Genomic DNA, 17003 nt, shown 5'->3' with positions numbered 1-17003 from the left:
AGAGAGAGAGAGAGAGAGAGAGAGAGAGAGAGAGAGAGAGAGAGAGAAAGAAGAGAGAGGGAGAGAGAAAAAAGAGAAACACTGACAGAGACAAAGGGACACACACAGAGAGAGCTCTTCGATGTGTTTTAAAATAAATGAAGAATTTTCTAATACTGTACTAGACTGAAATCTGTGTCCTATATGAAAATATTTTTCAGAAACACATTGATTAAGAAATACAACTAGAATGCTGAGTTCATGAGGCAACATAGAGTCAAAGTTGAGGGCTGGATTTGTAATTAGAGGACCCGGATTCAGATTTCGGTTCTACCACCTGTGTGATCTTGGAGAAGTGACTATCTCTCCCGCGGTGTTGAAATAAGAAATAAGTGAGGAAACAAAAGGTTGAGCTTCCAAGCATAAAGACTTATTAAGCAATGCATGCCAATTGCATAACAAATTGGGACCAGGTCTCCTCAGTTTGGCACTGGACCTCAAATACAGGAGGAGATCATTTTTGTGCTTTAAAAGATAGCAATAAGCAACATACAAAACAGGATATATAATTAGGTAATCTGATTTCTAATTGGTGGAAAGATTAGGGGCTCTCCAGGTTGGAAGGGAGAGAATAAACTGGTATAATTCCCTGAACTCAGAAAAAGAGGTGTCCCACTCCCCCCCCAAGTGTCTATATTCAATCAAAGGAACAAAGAAACAATAACTGACTGACCAGTACAGTGCCAGTTTTCAGATGAAATACATAGATTGCTTGAGATATATAACTGTGAGAAAACCCACTGCATCAGTCTTTGGATCTGACCAAGTTTCTGGTCAGCATAACCTAGGTCCTTGGTTATGGATCCTATGGATCTCTAAACAGCAGGTAGGGGTAATCTAGCTTACCAGCCATGCAGGGCTAGGTTCAAACAATGCAACAAAGTTTTCTCACAATTCCCATAAGTGAATAAAGTTTTCCCACAAGATAGAAATTATACTAGACTCATAATTGAATAGAAAGGGAACTGAGCTAGCTTCAGAATTGAATCACAAGATGGCGTCAGTGTAGTTCACTCAATTCTCCCAATTCCCTCATTCTGGACCTCAATTACTAATCTGTAAAATGAGGAGACTGGATTAGATGACCTTGAAGGTTCCTTCCACTTCTAAATAGTCCTATTACATTCCTAATACAATAGGATTAAATAGAACAGATATTCTGATCTAAGAGAGAAAAAAAATCACTCTATGGTTATATATGTATGGTGGTTTATTATTCAAATAATGCTGTAACTTAACATAAAAAGAAAAACTTTAACCTTACTCAAGTCCAAATGTATGAAAACAATGAGCAAAACCTCAACAAAGAAAATGATATAGCATGACATGTGAACACACACACACACACACACACAACACAACACACACAGATTCTCAAGAGAGGCTGAGGCAGAAGAGGAAAACGAGTGGACGACAAGACACAGCACAACAAGCACACAGATCCAAGTGCTGCGATGCTTACAATTCAGTTCAATGTAAGCTATGTAAGATATTAATATTTAGGATGGTACATTTAAAAATATGATCAAGTGAGATTGAAGTCAATTCAATTTGACAACATTTACTAAGCATCTACCAAGTGCTAAAGGCCTTTAAAGGTATAATCTGTTGCATTAGTCTTTTAGAAACTGAGGGAATGTTTAAAAAATATTTCCTTCTAAGCTGATCACTTAAGGAATAAGTACTAAGTTGTACCATAACAGCGGATGCTAAATAGATGGAACATTAATGGCTGATAAAAGCATTTGATTCCATCTATAGATCCTGCCTATACCAGCCAATTACTGAGTGATTTTTTTTGGGGGTGGGGTTAGGGAGGAGTATTTAGACTCAGAATATGTATTATCTGATTGCTCCCTGAATTTTACCATTAAGTGTAAAACAAGGGCGAGCTGCTAATAGGCTGATCTACAATGCACAGAAAGAGAAGTGTGGAATTTTTTACTTACGAAAGGGGAACGATGATGAGATAGGGTCCATTGAGTCTCTTGTGCTCCATCAGATAAGTGATGAGTGCAATTGTCTGTATGGTCTTTCCTAGCCCCATTTCATCAGCTAAAATTCCGTTCAAATTGTTATTATACAGTGAAACCATCCATTCCAGGCCCTGGAGCTAAAACGAAGAATAATTGCTTCAATTATCCAAGATCTGCACAGGTAATTAATACTAATACAAATGAAGTGAAGCTCTGACTTCTTAACTCCTTAGTGCAGCAGGTTGGGGTTTCCTACCATAGGAACGTGGGGAAACACCAGCCCAAAAAACATTTAAAATACAAGCTTTTAATAACATTGCTGTTTGGCAGGTGCTGCATGTTAATCAGATTTAGAATTACTTACTGTGGCATGCTGACAGGATTTTTAAGCAGCTTTCTTATTCATTCTCACTTAACATTTCATAATTTATGGAATTCTAAAATTATTTCAAACATAGAGCCCTGAACCCAAATCCAATACTTCTTTAAAACAAACAAATAAACAAACCAGAAAGGGTCTTTGGCACAGGTGACAGAAAATGAGAGAGAATCTGTCCAGTGAGCCATCTTTCTTTTCATGGTAATATTTCCTCTGCCAAGAGGCACAGGAACACCATCCTGGGAGCAGGGTCACAGACTCCTTTCTGGAAATGGAACTACACAACTATGCAATGTGGATAACATATGGTCAGGTAATTGGGAGCTGACTGCACAGTACTATATAAAATATACTTTTTGCATACAAAAGAATTAACACATACTAAATCAAATTCTCAACTATTCATACAAAGGGAAAAGAAAAAAAGGTATAAAAATCCAAAAGCTTGTTTTTTAAAAAAAAATAATCTCAAAATATTTTGCATTTTTTTGTAAAATATCTTTATGAAATATACTTTTTCATGTAGGAAATTGAACTACCTAAACACAGTTTGTGTACATAAATATTAATATTAGTCCAGATTTTCTAAGTCCATAATGAATAGAAAATCGAAGTGGGATCACATCTGGGAAAGTGCAGCGCATTCCATGGTCCCAAACTACCCCCCATGTTATCAGAGCCCATATTTTTTACACCAACACTCACCTAGTGAGATTATAGGGCTATAAATCATGGAAATACTAGGATCTCAAAAGAATTACAATTGTAGGTGATCCAAAGGATGATAGAAAGATTCTTGTTGAATATAAATAAGCTGTAGCTTATTAACAACCATGATTTGTGTGCAAGAAGTGGCATAAAAGATGTAAGACCAGAAAAGAAGGTGGGCCATTCATGGGGTGACAATGAGGGATGACAGGCAAACAGCCTAAATGCTGCACCTGTAGCCATAAAATATTAAAAGAACCAGAGGAAGTCCTCCAGCACAGTGAATAGAGTCTCTGTGGAAGGTTTATAGAAAGATGTAGTCAAAAGTCAACAGAATGATAAAACATAGATGAATTGCAATAACCATTGGTGGAAAGAACACTCCACATTAAGAAAATCACTATGGATCCTTTAAGTACTGGAAAATATGTAAGGACAAACCAAGTGATTTATTCAACAAATCTTTTAGTGCCTACTATGAGAAAAGTTTGCTGTCTTGCCCACAAACAAAGAGGATACAAAGATGTGAATACTTAATGGAAAATGATTTGTTTTCAAGGTCTTTGACTTCCAGAAACTTGCAATTTAGTGGGAAGATTAAGACATGCACATAAATAATAAATTAAAAAAAAACATTTTTAAAGAGTTTATTATGTGCCAGGTACTTTGGGAGGTGATGTAGATACAAATATATAGAATGATATTATATGGGATGTACAAAGTTCAAGTGAGAGATTTTTCTGGATGGTATGACCAGAGAAGGCTTTATGGGAGGTAACCTTTGGGCTAAGCTTTGAAGAATGGGTAGGATTTTAGTAGACAAATGTGGGGGAAGCATTCCTCTATCTAATGTCTCTAAACGTCCTTTCTAGTCCATTGTCTAGCATTGTGCTCAGCACCGTGTAGGTAGTTAATAAAATGTTTGAATTTAATTTTATTGGAGAGAACAGCATGTATAAACGTAGAAGCAAAACACATAAGGTGTTCAAGAAATGGCATGTACTCAAGTCTGACTATATCATAGAGTTTGTGTAAGAAAGAAATGGGAGGAACTGGAAAGATAGCAATGATAGGTGTTGCCCAAATGCCTCCAAGATGATGAAGAAAAGCAACTTGAAATTGTAAAAACTGAGTGTCAATCATCCACAAGCAGATAATTAAGAGTTGCCTTTGCAGTGTTTTCTCAGTATTGATCTATAGAATCCCTACATTCCATGGAATATGATATGAGGTTTCATGAACAATTTCAATGCTAGCAATATTTCACTTCTAAAATAAAACATATGAAATGTCAAAGTGTCAAAAACGTTTCTCGTACATGATACTTTTTCAGTATGAAAATCATTTTGCTCTAACATTTCTTGAGTCCCTTTATCCCAGTAACATGCCTTAGACTAATATATATATATACATATATATATGTATATATATATATGTTCTGTCCATGCATTTTAATCCCAAGTGTCCCATGAGTAAAAGAACTTAGAAAACACTGTGGTATGGGCTACATTTTGAATATATATGAACATACACTTACAAAAAAAAATAGGAATCATGATATATTCACTCATTTCATCAGAGTAATCAGATGCCAAAAGTGGGTTTTACACTGTGTCCTATATTCGGTTCTCATACCCTTCCCCCATTTCCTAAAGTGCAAATTAATCAGTTAATATTGCAAAATAATGATTGAACACACTCTTTCAACCATAAAGGTGCCAAGAAAGCATAAGGTTCTTTTGAATGTTACATAAAATTAAAGCCAAATGTTGTTTTATACTTTAATTTAATTACTTTGATTTGGCCTTTGAAGAAAATGGGCCTCCACTAAAGACTTATGGAAATCAGAGGGAAAAACTGGTCTTTCTCCAGTTCACTACTCAGGAAAACAACTGTTTGTTTCTTAGAACAAGTTTTGCTCAGGGCACATACTATTAACCTACTTTTCACTCAACGAGAAAGAGCAAGAACACACGGAGTTGGCACACTCAGTTCTTTCTACAACTATTACCTAATTTCACTTTTACTTCCACAGCCTTAAATAAACAACTTGTTTTCACTCTTCCTTGTTACTTCTTGCTGATGGTGGCTAAAGTGGGTAGGTGTTTCTGCCTAAGACATGAAGTCACCATTTTGGTTAACTTCTCCTTAAACTAAGTTCCCAGGCTGGATAATAAAGGATTATGTACTCTAAGGAGTTTAGACCCTTCAGCAAATGGGATTACTGAAAGTGGCAAAGATTCACCCTTTGATAGTCTAAGTGTCACTTAAAACTCTAATCCAGTAAATGTCAAATGCACTTGGGACCACACAGACACCATAGGTCAAACTTAAGCTTATACAAAATAGTAATCTCATGTTAGTAAGAAGTAGTCACTTAACCTCCTGATCCTCAGTTTCCTCATCTGTAAAACGAGGGAGTTGGAATCAGCCACCTCTCAGGATCATTCTTCCAGCTCTAACTCTATGACCTATGATGTAATAGATATTCTCGGTGTTGATAGGACATAACTCTGAATTTCATGGTAAAGAGCATACATATTCCATTTGCCCATCAGTTGAAATAAATGCTAAGTTAACATTTCATCAAACCAAATTTGCTGCAAAGCCCTTAAGGCAAAAAATTAGTTTACTACAGTGAGAGAAATGAGGCTGAGCCACTGTCATGGAAGTAGCAAATGATAGAAAAGCTTGAAGTTGAGGCTTTCTCCTTAGAGGAAACTGGAGTTTGTTACAAGACAAACTATTATGTTTTTATATTCCTGCAAAGTATACATTGGATCTCCTCAAATAAAAGTCATTTCTCAACCTCTAAGTTTAGTGATAAATAAAAGTATTTCCCACTGCAGTACTTTGGAAAAGGAATCATAGAATCATATATTTAGAGCAAGAAGGGACCTTAGAGGTCACGGCAACACAGGTTCACATATCTAGAACTTCATTGGATTTCACAGACCATCCAGCTCAAATTCCTCATTTTTATAATTGAGGAAACTGAGGCTCAGAGAATGTAAGTGACTTGCCAAAGGTTACAGAGCTAATAAATGTCTGAGGGAAGATTTGAACTCAGGCCTTCCTGATTCCTAGTCTATCTCTCTATCCACTATTACACTCTGCCTCCCACAGCAATGATTTGTTGCCATACTTGAGCACCATAGGTCATTTTCAACCTTCAACTTCTTTTCACACATTTTGTCTTCAAGCAGCAGCAGCAACATCAAGCATTTAACATGTGTAAGATATTTACCCAAGTCAAAAAAAAATAGGCGAAATACTTTTTTTTTTGCTCACAAAGAAAACCCAAACCACATTTTTCACCTGATAATGCTTCAGGGTGCCATTAATGAGAAGAGCAGACTGCTTCTCTACCCTCTCTGATATTGCATGAGCTACAGTATAGTAGGACTGGGACCCTCTAGCACTATACTGCATACTGTATTCATCATCCACGTCTTGCTTGGCAGTCCTGAAACAGAGAAAATGGAGAGGAATTCTATTTAGACATCCGTGCCCCGTGGATATGTTCAGGTCAGCACTTTGAGGTTTTAAGAGTTCTTAAAGAAAATAGACAATGTGCCAATTCTAAAACTCCCAGTTTCAGCAAAGGGGGCACATAGCTACTCACTCAATGATCTGCTTAGCATCCTTCTCAGAAACTTCTTCACTGTTTGGATCAAGAAGTATCTTCTCCTCGGTTTCCTGCCTGCTCAATTCCTCTTCATCATCCTAAAGAAGAAATCCAGAAACTAGAAAAGTGGTACTTGAGCACAGCCCTCGCTATCATGTTCATTTTCTGAAAACACATCACATTATATGCTGATGTAAATCCAACAAACAAGACAAACTCAAAGAGATTTCTGTCTAAATCAGGGGGTAAGAGCTCATTCTCCCCACTCCTTTAAATGATGAGATCACAAGACTGAAGAGATGTGGTTACCAAGATCAGTTATTGGTTTCTAGGAAAACATAATCATCCAAAAGAAGCAGCTGTTTATCACTGCTGTATCACTTAAAATTCTTTCAGACCATAATTATTCTCCTATTTAACAGTTGGTGTTTCTAAGGATTTCAGGCAAGACTTTCAATAACTCTGTTAACTAATCATTATTTCACCTCAAGAGTTCCAAAGCTTCATTAAATTTCCCGACTTTACCTTATTTCATAGAGTGTCAGGGATAGTAGGGACTTAGAGACCTCATTTAAGTTCAGTTCCCCACTTTACAGATGAGGTATGTTATTGAGTCGTTTCAGATGTGTCTGACTCTTCGTTTCCCCTCTTGGGATTTTCTTTGCAAAGATACTGGAGTGGCTTGTTATTTCCTTCTCCAGGTCATTTTACCAATGAGGAAACTGAGGTAAACAGGGTTAAGTGACTTGACCAAGGTCACACAGTGTCTGAGACTGGATTTGAACTCAGGAAGATGAGTCTTCCAGACTCCCAGCCTATCACTGTAGGCACTGCACCACCTAGCTGCCCTGCTAGATGAGGTGGATAAACCCAAAGCAGAGGATATTCACTTCCACAGTTGGACATACAACTTCCACATACAAGCAGTTAGTGATAGAGTTAGGACTTAAACTCAGGTGTATTGAACTCCCAGTCAACTGTACCTCAGTCACCTCTTATCTATATTTCATGCTTAAAATGCAAAAATAAAAGATTAAAACATATTTGTCAGTCAAGTCTTTCATGAAATTCTTAGAGCCACTTTTCAAACAGCTACTTACCAATTCATCTTAAATTGCAAAAAAAGTAATAATTGCATCATCAATATATGTACAGGCTAACTAGCAGAAGGGCAAAGTCATAAAAATGCACCTTGCCTAGTAAATTCTTGATATTTATTTGTAAGTCTCCTTTTAGGTATGCTTCCATGCTACAGTACTGCTTCATAAGGAAATCTACTTATAATGAGGTCTATTGGTTATATAAATAAAGAAGGCTCCTTGAGAGGTTCAAGACCACCTCTTCCCATGCTGAATTCTACTCCATAGTGTTACAGGTGAATTTCTGTGAAGCTTATGTGAGGATCAAGCTCAAACATTAACAAGAAAAACCATTATCAAACAAAAAAAAAATACGTCAGACTTCTATCAAATGTTGTTACTACTCCTTGAGTTCTACTGAATTCACCAGAATTATCTTTTTGGATGTGCAATTAGTGTGATTTATCTAAAAGAGAGTAATAAAATCTTTCCTTAGGGAAGTAAGTGCAGCAAAAAAAAAAAAAAAAGCAACATTAAGCCCTTTTAGAAAGAAGTCTCAGGATCCTACAAGAAGGAAGAGGTGTCAAACTAATACCTTCTCCCAACCTCCTACACATACTCTCAAGTTCCCCAATCTTAAGCATCATTTGATGCCCAAAGAAATGGCAGAACTCAACTTCCATGAACTGCTCTTAAAAGTCATAGGATTCTGTTACTTATTTTCCCTGTCAATTTTTCTCTACCTTCACCTGTCCCCAAATTCCTCTGTAGTCACTTCATCTTGATGGCAGCTTTCTCTCTTTATGGTGCCACATCACTGTTTTTAAATGATGGAGTTTGCTGTCTCCCCAGCAGCCCCAACTGATCAAAAATGCCATTAGTAGTGAGATACAGGTGAGCCATCTGGCATCTGCTAATCCAGCAAAAGGTATTTCAAAGTTATCTCTAAATTGGATATAGCTAATGATTTTAAGAGACAGGAGGAGTTAGAAAGTTAGACATAGGCTGAATTCAAGGATGAGCTTCCTTCCCTACCTACTATCAAACCAATATACAGAAAAGAAATATAGATACATACCTCCTCCTCATATTCAGAATCACTCTCCTCACTATCGGATCTAGGGGCAACTTCATAACTACAGGAAAAGGGGAAAAAGAGATAGAAGGGGGGTTATTTTTTTGATTCATACATTAATATTTTATGTGTACTCTATGTGCTGGTAATAAACATGGATGTATATTGGTTTTCAAGGGAGGTGGACATAAGGCAAGTTCAAGTACTGTTCAAAGGTCAACCAAAATCTAAAGAGATGAGAGAACATTGATAAAATATAACATCATTTGAAAGACAAAACAAAAATACTTTTTTTTTTTGCTTTAACAACTCACCCAGGATTCATTTCTAACCAAGCATCCAGTTGACTTGCTTTAGGAGCTTCAGGACCAAGAAGAACTTTGCCAGTTTCTGTGTGAGTCACTTTCACAGGAAGATCACTCATTTGACTGCTTTCATCTATTGGCTAACAAGGGAAGACAAATGTCACCATTTGATGGCAACTACAAGCATGACTTCTAAGAAAGAAGGAAAACAAAAGTGTACCACAACTCATCTAAGTGCTTGTAATGGCTCCCTTATTGTTTATGATAGGCTGGTTTTCTTTCCCATTGTCCTACACATTTCCTAAGACACAACAAAGGACCCATGACTGTAGCCCACACTTCTGCAGTAACTGATGTTTCACAAAACAATTTTTGTTTTGTAGCCACCCTATGAATTAGGAAACATAAGTAGCATAACCTCCACTTTTCATATGAGAAAACTGAGGTTCAGAGAAGTTCTATGATTTGTGCCAGGTCTGAGCCACTTACTTCTGATTTCTTATCTAAAGCTGATGACTCTATATTATGTCGCCTTAGCTTCACGTAAGGTACTTTCACTAATTTGGAATTTATGAACACAAACAACTTTGACTGAAGTTGATGACTAAACTATTTCTAAGTTCTTTGCTAAGAAAACTAAGCATGTAAATAAATTGCAGGAGGCATGTTTAAGCCCACCTAAGAGAATAAGCTCTTTTCTTTGGAATTTAGAGTGAGCATTATATCTATGCAAATGGATACTGCAAATGAAAATGTGACCTTGTCTTCTCAAAACCTAGTCATGCAGGAAATCAGTTTGGAAATTCTTGATTAGAGAGGAGTTTATTACTTGAAAGTTATAAAACAGGTCTTTTTCCAAAAAATAATAATTCAAAGTATCCACTTATTATGATTTACTTTTCACAAAATAATTTTAATTAAAAAGAAGGAAAAGAGAAGAAAAGGTATATTTGTTACTTCTCTATTCCTACTTAGTGTAAGAGTAAATGCAGATGAACAAACACTGTAAGTAGTGATGGTTCACAAAAAGAATCTTTTTAAAAAGAAAAGAAGCAGCTAAGTCCATCTAATCCCTTTGCTGTCTCGTGCCAATGCTGGCCATGAAAACCACGTTGCAGAGCAAGATGACCCTCCCTCCCATGTTAATGTAAAAGGGCAAGTAGGTACCAGTTCACTTGTTAAAGAAGGAAATCTACCATTTACCATCATTTCACATGAAAATACCCTACTTCATTATCTTCGACCATTCTAAGACAGCTTGTGATACTGCTTGTGTCGTGCCCGAAAGAAAACAAAATGATTTTCCCTAGAAGGCAGAACTTCTGAAATCATATCCTTCTCATAGGGAGCTCTATTCTGTCATCTCTTTTACCAAACAGATTGTGCACAAGGCATATCCATTTTGCAAACCTTCATATAACATGTGAGGATCTGTTAAGATACAGAGCAATATGTATCACATGTCCAAGAGCAATGACTCATTTTGAGGAGAGAGAACGTCTGTATTCTTGTTACATGCTAAATTGGATCACTCTCTCCTTGTTAACATAGAGCTGTTCTTCGGCATTTTTGGACATGGCTAGGCTCTTTATAAATTAGTGTAGGCTCTGAGGATTCTAACATAAAGCATTGTTTCTCCCACCATCTCATATTCATAATTTCTCATATGCATTACTTTAATCCTTTTTTCTATTAACAGGTTTTGGCGAGTAAGTAACCTTCTCTGCTGAAGTGTTGGCTTTTTTTTAATACAGCTACAAAACATGGGAAATAAAATATTTCTTATGTTGCCATTTTATATTTGAAATGGAAACAATTTTAAATTCATATTATTTTAATGTAAGGGGCAGAAAGTATTCATAGCATGAAAACAATAACAACAACAACAGGTAGCATTTATATTGAGCCTTAAGGTTTTCAAAGGACTTTTCAAACATTATCTTGTATAATCCTCACAACCCTGAGAGGTAGGTTCTATTATTATTCCAATTTTACAGATGAGAAAACTAAGGCAGAGGTCAAGTGATGCTGCTAGCAATGTCTGAGGCTAAATTTGAACTCAAGTCTTCTTAACCCCAGTGGGTCCAGCTCTCTATTCTCACCATGCCACCTACCTGCCTCCATTCGGTAGGTCGTAGTGAGGCTGTAGAAATTCTTACCTCCCCATCTGGTCCCAGGCCAGACTCCATTCCCTCAGCATTCTCTTGTTCCTTCTGCAATAAAGTCAATTCAAATATCATGTTCCAACCAACAACATAGAGGAGAGATTTGATGATAGCTAATTATTTTTCAGTATTTCATCACTACACATCCCTTAATAAGAGCTTAAGTGTTAAAAAGCGAGCCATGCTTTCAAATCTGAACATCAAAGGGGGGAGAACATTAAAGAATATATCAGCAAACTGGACAAAGTCAAGTAAAATTAATGCCCTAGAAAGAGTCTGAGTGTTGATTATATCTGTAAATCATCAATCTAGACTATGTGCCTCTCCCAGTACTTTGCACTTGCTGACTGGTGACAATGGAGGGTATGAGAATATGTGAACAAATGACTGAAATTGTACATTTTTAACTTGTGATGTGATGTCATGGGGTCTTTGCTCAGAGCTATAACTATTAGATCTGCCCCCCTAACCATCATCATATTTCAAATTCAATATGGAAGTTTTCCTTATTCCTTAGGTCCTATGGGGCATCAGGCAAAAGCACACATTGAACAAACCTGATCTGTTGTAGACTGTGAAATCCAGGAGAATGTAAAATGATATTACTTGTTGGAATACCTTCCTTTACTGTGTTACATGTGCTTTCATTTTTACATAACTCTACCAAAGAAAAGCCCCCAGTGAGATTTTAGGGAGGAAGTAGAACCATGAAAAGCCAAGCTCTTATATTGCTTGAACATTTCTAAAATAATATCACTTCAGATACTACATGCATGTGGAACAAAAAAGGAAAGCTGGCATTTCTGTATCTATGGTAATCTGATCCCTGATAAGCCAAATACAGACTAAACGATGCTTTCACATATAATCAACAATTTGACAAGTAAGAGTTACTATGTCTTTACCATAGGAAATCAGCACTACTGCTAAATAATGAAATGAAAAACCTATCTTCATTTGCTTTATCAGGTTGCTTTTAATGAGACCTTTCTCTCCTGAGGGCTTTAGCTGATTAAAAATGTATACAATGATACAGAAGCAACATTTAATTTAGCTTGTTTGCTTAAGCAGCTCCTTTTGTGATACATTTTTACCTAACAAGAAAATGATTTGTCTCCTGACAAAACATAACTTTGTTTGAGTGGTTAAGTCTTCTCCCCACAGCATACCCATTCTTTTTTCCTTTATATTATCTCTTGATTCTTTTTATGGGCATATAGTTATCACATGTTGGGATCACATTGATTTACAAATGCATGAAATGGCTATTTTCAATTTGTAACATCATCTCTCCATACTGTATACAGTCACACGATTTTATATTTACTGAGGAAAGCTATACATAATGAAAAATAAAGCAAAAAAAATAATAACCCCAAATTAAAAAAAAACCACAATGACAATAATATTCCTTTTGATATGATGATCTCCTTGGGCAACCTCCCTATGGGAAAGAAAATATTTAGCTGGTTTAATTTTTTTTATTAATTTGAATAAGCAACAATTAAGTTACCTACAATATAAAAAGTTATGGATCAGAAATTTCAAGCTTTAATAACAATACTTGTAAACATTAAGAAATTATTTAGAGAAAAGTCTAAATCCAACCTTCTCTCCATTTTACAAGTAAGGAAACTGAAGTCCAAGAAAGGTGAAGTAACTTGCCTACAATCATAGACAGTGAATATGAAAAACTAACTTTCAAACCCTGGTCTTCTGTTCCTTCCGTTTGAATGCTATGTTACTTCCATTTCACCACATATATGCTTATGAATTCTTTTCTTGCTATGTAGGGAACTTTTTGGCATGTATTTTTTAAATAAAGTATACATATACTGAGAAATGTCACCTCTCCTAAGAGGTGTCAAATTGTTTTTTCATTCAAGTACACAGAATAACAGGATTTAAGAATCAGAATGGACCACAGAAATCATCCAAAACAACAGTGATATCAAACTCAAATAAAACACTCCCTCATACATAAGCCTACTGGCTGAACATTCACTTAGAAAATCATAGAGTAACATTATTTATATTCTACTATATTTTTATTTATTTTGTTAAATATTTCCCAATGAAATTTCACTGTAGTCTGGGTCATAGTCAGAAACCGTTTTGTGTTGACACCTCTGGTTAGTCCAACTTAGTCATCTTCAATTTGGGCTCAGAGTTCATCAGTTCTCTTTCTGAGGTGGATATCATTTTTTCATCATGAGTCCTGTGGAATTATCTTGGATTATTGTATTGATTAAAGTAGCTAAATAGACATTGCCTCATTCAAAGTAAGAACCTGAAAAGACCTTAGCTTAAAAGGGCCAAGGTCTCCCACTGCATCCAGGGCCATCTCCAGTCATCCTGATCAATATCTGACCACTAGACCCAGATGGCTCTGGAGGAGAAAGAGAGGCTGGTGACTTTGCACAGCCCTCCCTCACTCAAATCAAAGTCAATTGCAAGTCATGTCATCATCTCCCTGATGTCATAGTCCTCTTCAAGAATAAAGGATAAACCACAACCACAATCATCACAACATTACTGTGACTGTGCACAATGATCTCTTGGTTCTTCTCACTTTACTTTGTATCAATTCATATGCCATGTTTTTTTTTTCTTCCCTGAAATCACTCCCCTCCATCATTTCTTTCAGCACAATAATACTCCATCATAATCATATGACATAACTTGTTCAGCCATTCCCCAGTTGATAAGCATCATTCTATTTCTAATACTTTACCACCACAAAGAAAGCTGGGTCAAAGGGTATACACAGTTTTTTATAGTCCTTTGGGCCTAGTTCCAAATTGTTCTCCAGAATGGCTGAAGCAGTTCACTACTTCATCAGCAATTCATTTATCAATTTTTCTCCCTCATCCCCTCTAGCATTTATCATTTCTGATAGGAGTGAGTTGTTTTAATTTGTCTTTTTTCCAGTTGATAGTGATTTTGAGAACTTTTTCATGTCTATAGGTAGTTTTGATTTCTTCTTCTGAAAACTACCTGTTTATATCCTTTGACCATTTATCAATTGGGGAATGGCTCTTACTTTTATAAATTTTACTCAGTTCTATACTCAGTATATTGTGAGAAATGAGGCCCTAATCAGAGAAACATTCTGTAATTTTTTTTATATTACTTCATTGTTTATTGTACCTTTTAGCAAAATATCTTTCCCTGATTATCCCTTTTAATTAGGTCTATTTTTGCTTTTGCTTTGAGATCATGATTGCTACCACTATCTTTTTTTTTTTTATTTTTTAGTTCAGCTGAAGCATATTAGATTCTGCTCCAGTCTTTTATTTTAACTCTCTATCTGTCTTTCTGTTTCAAATGTGTCTCTTGTAAGTAACATATTGGATTCTGGCTTCTAATTCATCCTGCTATCTACTTCCATTTTATGGGCGAGCTCATCCCATTCATGTTAACAGTTATGATTACCGTGTGTGTTCCTCTCTCCCATTTTCTTGTTTCTTCTTCTTCTCTCTTTTTATCCTGTCCCTCCTCAAAAATATATTTTGCTTAGCACTTCTAGAGCTGTATCCCAAAGAGATCATACAAATGGGAAAAGGACCCACAGGTACAAAAATATTTATAGCAGCTCCTTTTATAGTGGCAAAGAATTGGAAATTGAAAGGACGCCCATCAATTGGGGAATGGCTGAACAAGTTGTGTTATATGAATGTAACGGAATACTATTGTGCTGTAAGAAATGATGGGCAGACAGACTTCAGAAAAACCTGGAAAGACTTGTATGGACTGATGCTGAGTGAAGTGAGCAGAACCAGGAGAACATTGTACACAGTTAACGGTCACTCCCTCACTCAAATCAAAGTCAATTGAAAGTCATGTCATCATCTCCCTGATGTTGTGCAATGACTCACTTTGATAAACTTAACCGTTCTCAGCAATGCAAGGATCTAAGACAGCTCCAAAGGTCTCATGATGGAAAATGCTATCCACATCCAAAGAAAGAACTATGGAGTTTGAATGCAGATCGAAGCATACTATTTGCTATTTTTTTTCTTCTGTTGTGTTTTGTTTCCTCTTTCTTGTTGTTCCTCCTATTGGTTTTAATTCTTCCTTACAATATCACTAATGTGAAAATATGTTTAATAGGAATGTATATGTATAGCCTATATCAGATTGTAAGCTGTCTTGGGGAGGGAGGTGGGGAGGGAGGAGGAGAAAAATGTAAAACTTATAAGCTTATGGAAGTGATGATTGATAAATCAAAATAAATTAATTTTTTAAAAAAGTGTATTTTGCATCTAACCACAGCCTCCCTTAAGCCACCATCCCTTTTATCATTCCCTTTCTCTTTCCAAGGGTTACTTGTGGAAACTGAGTGAACTACACTGACTCTATCTTATGACTCAATTCTGGAGCTAGTTCAGTTCCCTTTCTATTCAATTATGGGTCTAGAACAATTTCTGTCTTATGAGAAAACTTTATTCAGTTGTGGGAATTGAGAGAAAACTTGCTGCATTGTTTGAACCTAGCCCTGAATGGCTGGGAAGCTGAACCACACCTACCTGCTGCTTAGAGATCTTTAACTAAGGACTTACGTGATGCTGACCAGAAACCCAATCAGATTCAAAGATTGATACAAGGAGTTTTCTCACAATTACACATCTCAAGCAATCAATGTGTCTTTTCTGAAAACTGGCGCCATACTGATCAATAAATTATTGTTTCCACATTTCTTCGGTTGTTTACAGACAGTTGTATGGGGGTAGAGGGAGTGGGACATTTCTTTTTCTGAATTCAGGGAAGTACCCCTGTTTATTCTTGCCCTAACAAATTGAAAAGTCTCTAATCTTTCATTCAATTAGAAATCAGGTTACCTAATGTCATATTGTTTTCTTTTAATAAATTGGCTTGATTTGATTAATTTATTTTAATGTATAAAAATCTGTCTCCTCCTATATTCAGGGGCAGGCCTAAATTGAGGAGGTCTGGTCCCACTTTGTTAGGCAATTGGCATGCATTGCTTAATATATCAACATTCTCAGAAGATCTGACTTTTGTTTCTTCAGTCATTTCATCTTTCATCCACCATATCATGGGGTCAATAGCTTCCACTTGCCCAATTCTAATTTTTAAGGAATTATTTTCTTCAGTGGGATTTTATACCTCCTTTTCCATTTGGCCTCTTCCACTTTTTAAGTCCTTTCCTTCAGTGAATTTTTGTGCCTCTTTTACTATTAGGCCAATTCTATTTTTTAAGGTGTTATTTTCTTTTTCTTTCTTTCTTTTTTTATTTTGAAGGCAATTGGGGTTAAATGATTTGCCTAGGGTCATACAACTAGTAAATGTCTGAGGCCAAATTTGAACTCAGGTCTTCTTGATTCCAGGTCCAGTACTTGTACCATTTATATTCCTCTATTATTTTCTTTAGCATTTTTTGTGCCTCTTTTACCAAGCTGTTAAATCTCTTTTCATAATTTTCTTGCATCACCCCCATTTCTTTTCCTGATTTTTCCTTCACCATTTATATTTTTCTTTAACTCATCTAGGAATTCTTGTTGGGCTTGGGTTCAATTAGCATTTTCTTGTAGACTTTGTTTGTAGCTGTTTTCACACTGTTGTCTTCTTCTGAGTTTATGTCTTGGTCTTCCCTGCCACCAAAGTAGTTTTTTATGGTTATGGTCT

At 36.1% G+C, this 17003-nt stretch overlaps 1 protein-coding gene across 5 annotated transcripts in view; it reads right to left on the bottom strand.

Annotated features, from left to right (window-relative positions):
- SMARCA2 (SWI/SNF related, matrix associated, actin dependent regulator of chromatin, subfamily a, member 2) overlaps positions 1 to 17003 on the bottom strand; it is a 216091-nt gene that overhangs the window by 117445 nt on the left and 81643 nt on the right. For all 5 annotated transcript variants that reach the window (XM_027839554.1, XM_027839553.1, XM_027839555.1 and 2 more), the window contains 6 exons: positions 11349 to 11402; positions 9199 to 9329; positions 8888 to 8945; positions 6728 to 6828; positions 6421 to 6568; positions 1989 to 2152 (listed from right to left, as the gene is read on the bottom strand). In XM_027839554.1, coding sequence (XP_027695355.1) covers positions 1989 to 2152; positions 6421 to 6568; positions 6728 to 6828; positions 8888 to 8945; positions 9199 to 9329; positions 11349 to 11402 — 656 coding nt within the window. The remainder of the gene's footprint in view (positions 1 to 1988; positions 2153 to 6420; positions 6569 to 6727; positions 6829 to 8887; positions 8946 to 9198; positions 9330 to 11348; positions 11403 to 17003) is intronic.

The sequence above is a fragment of the Vombatus ursinus genome, unplaced genomic scaffold (assembly GCF_900497805.2).
Source record: "Vombatus ursinus unplaced genomic scaffold, bare-nosed wombat genome assembly UNPS02014832.1, whole genome shotgun sequence".
Lineage (NCBI taxonomy): Eukaryota > Metazoa > Chordata > Mammalia > Diprotodontia > Vombatidae > Vombatus > Vombatus ursinus.
Note: the sequence above shows the minus strand (reverse complement) of the source record. Positions and strands in the feature narration are given on the sequence as shown.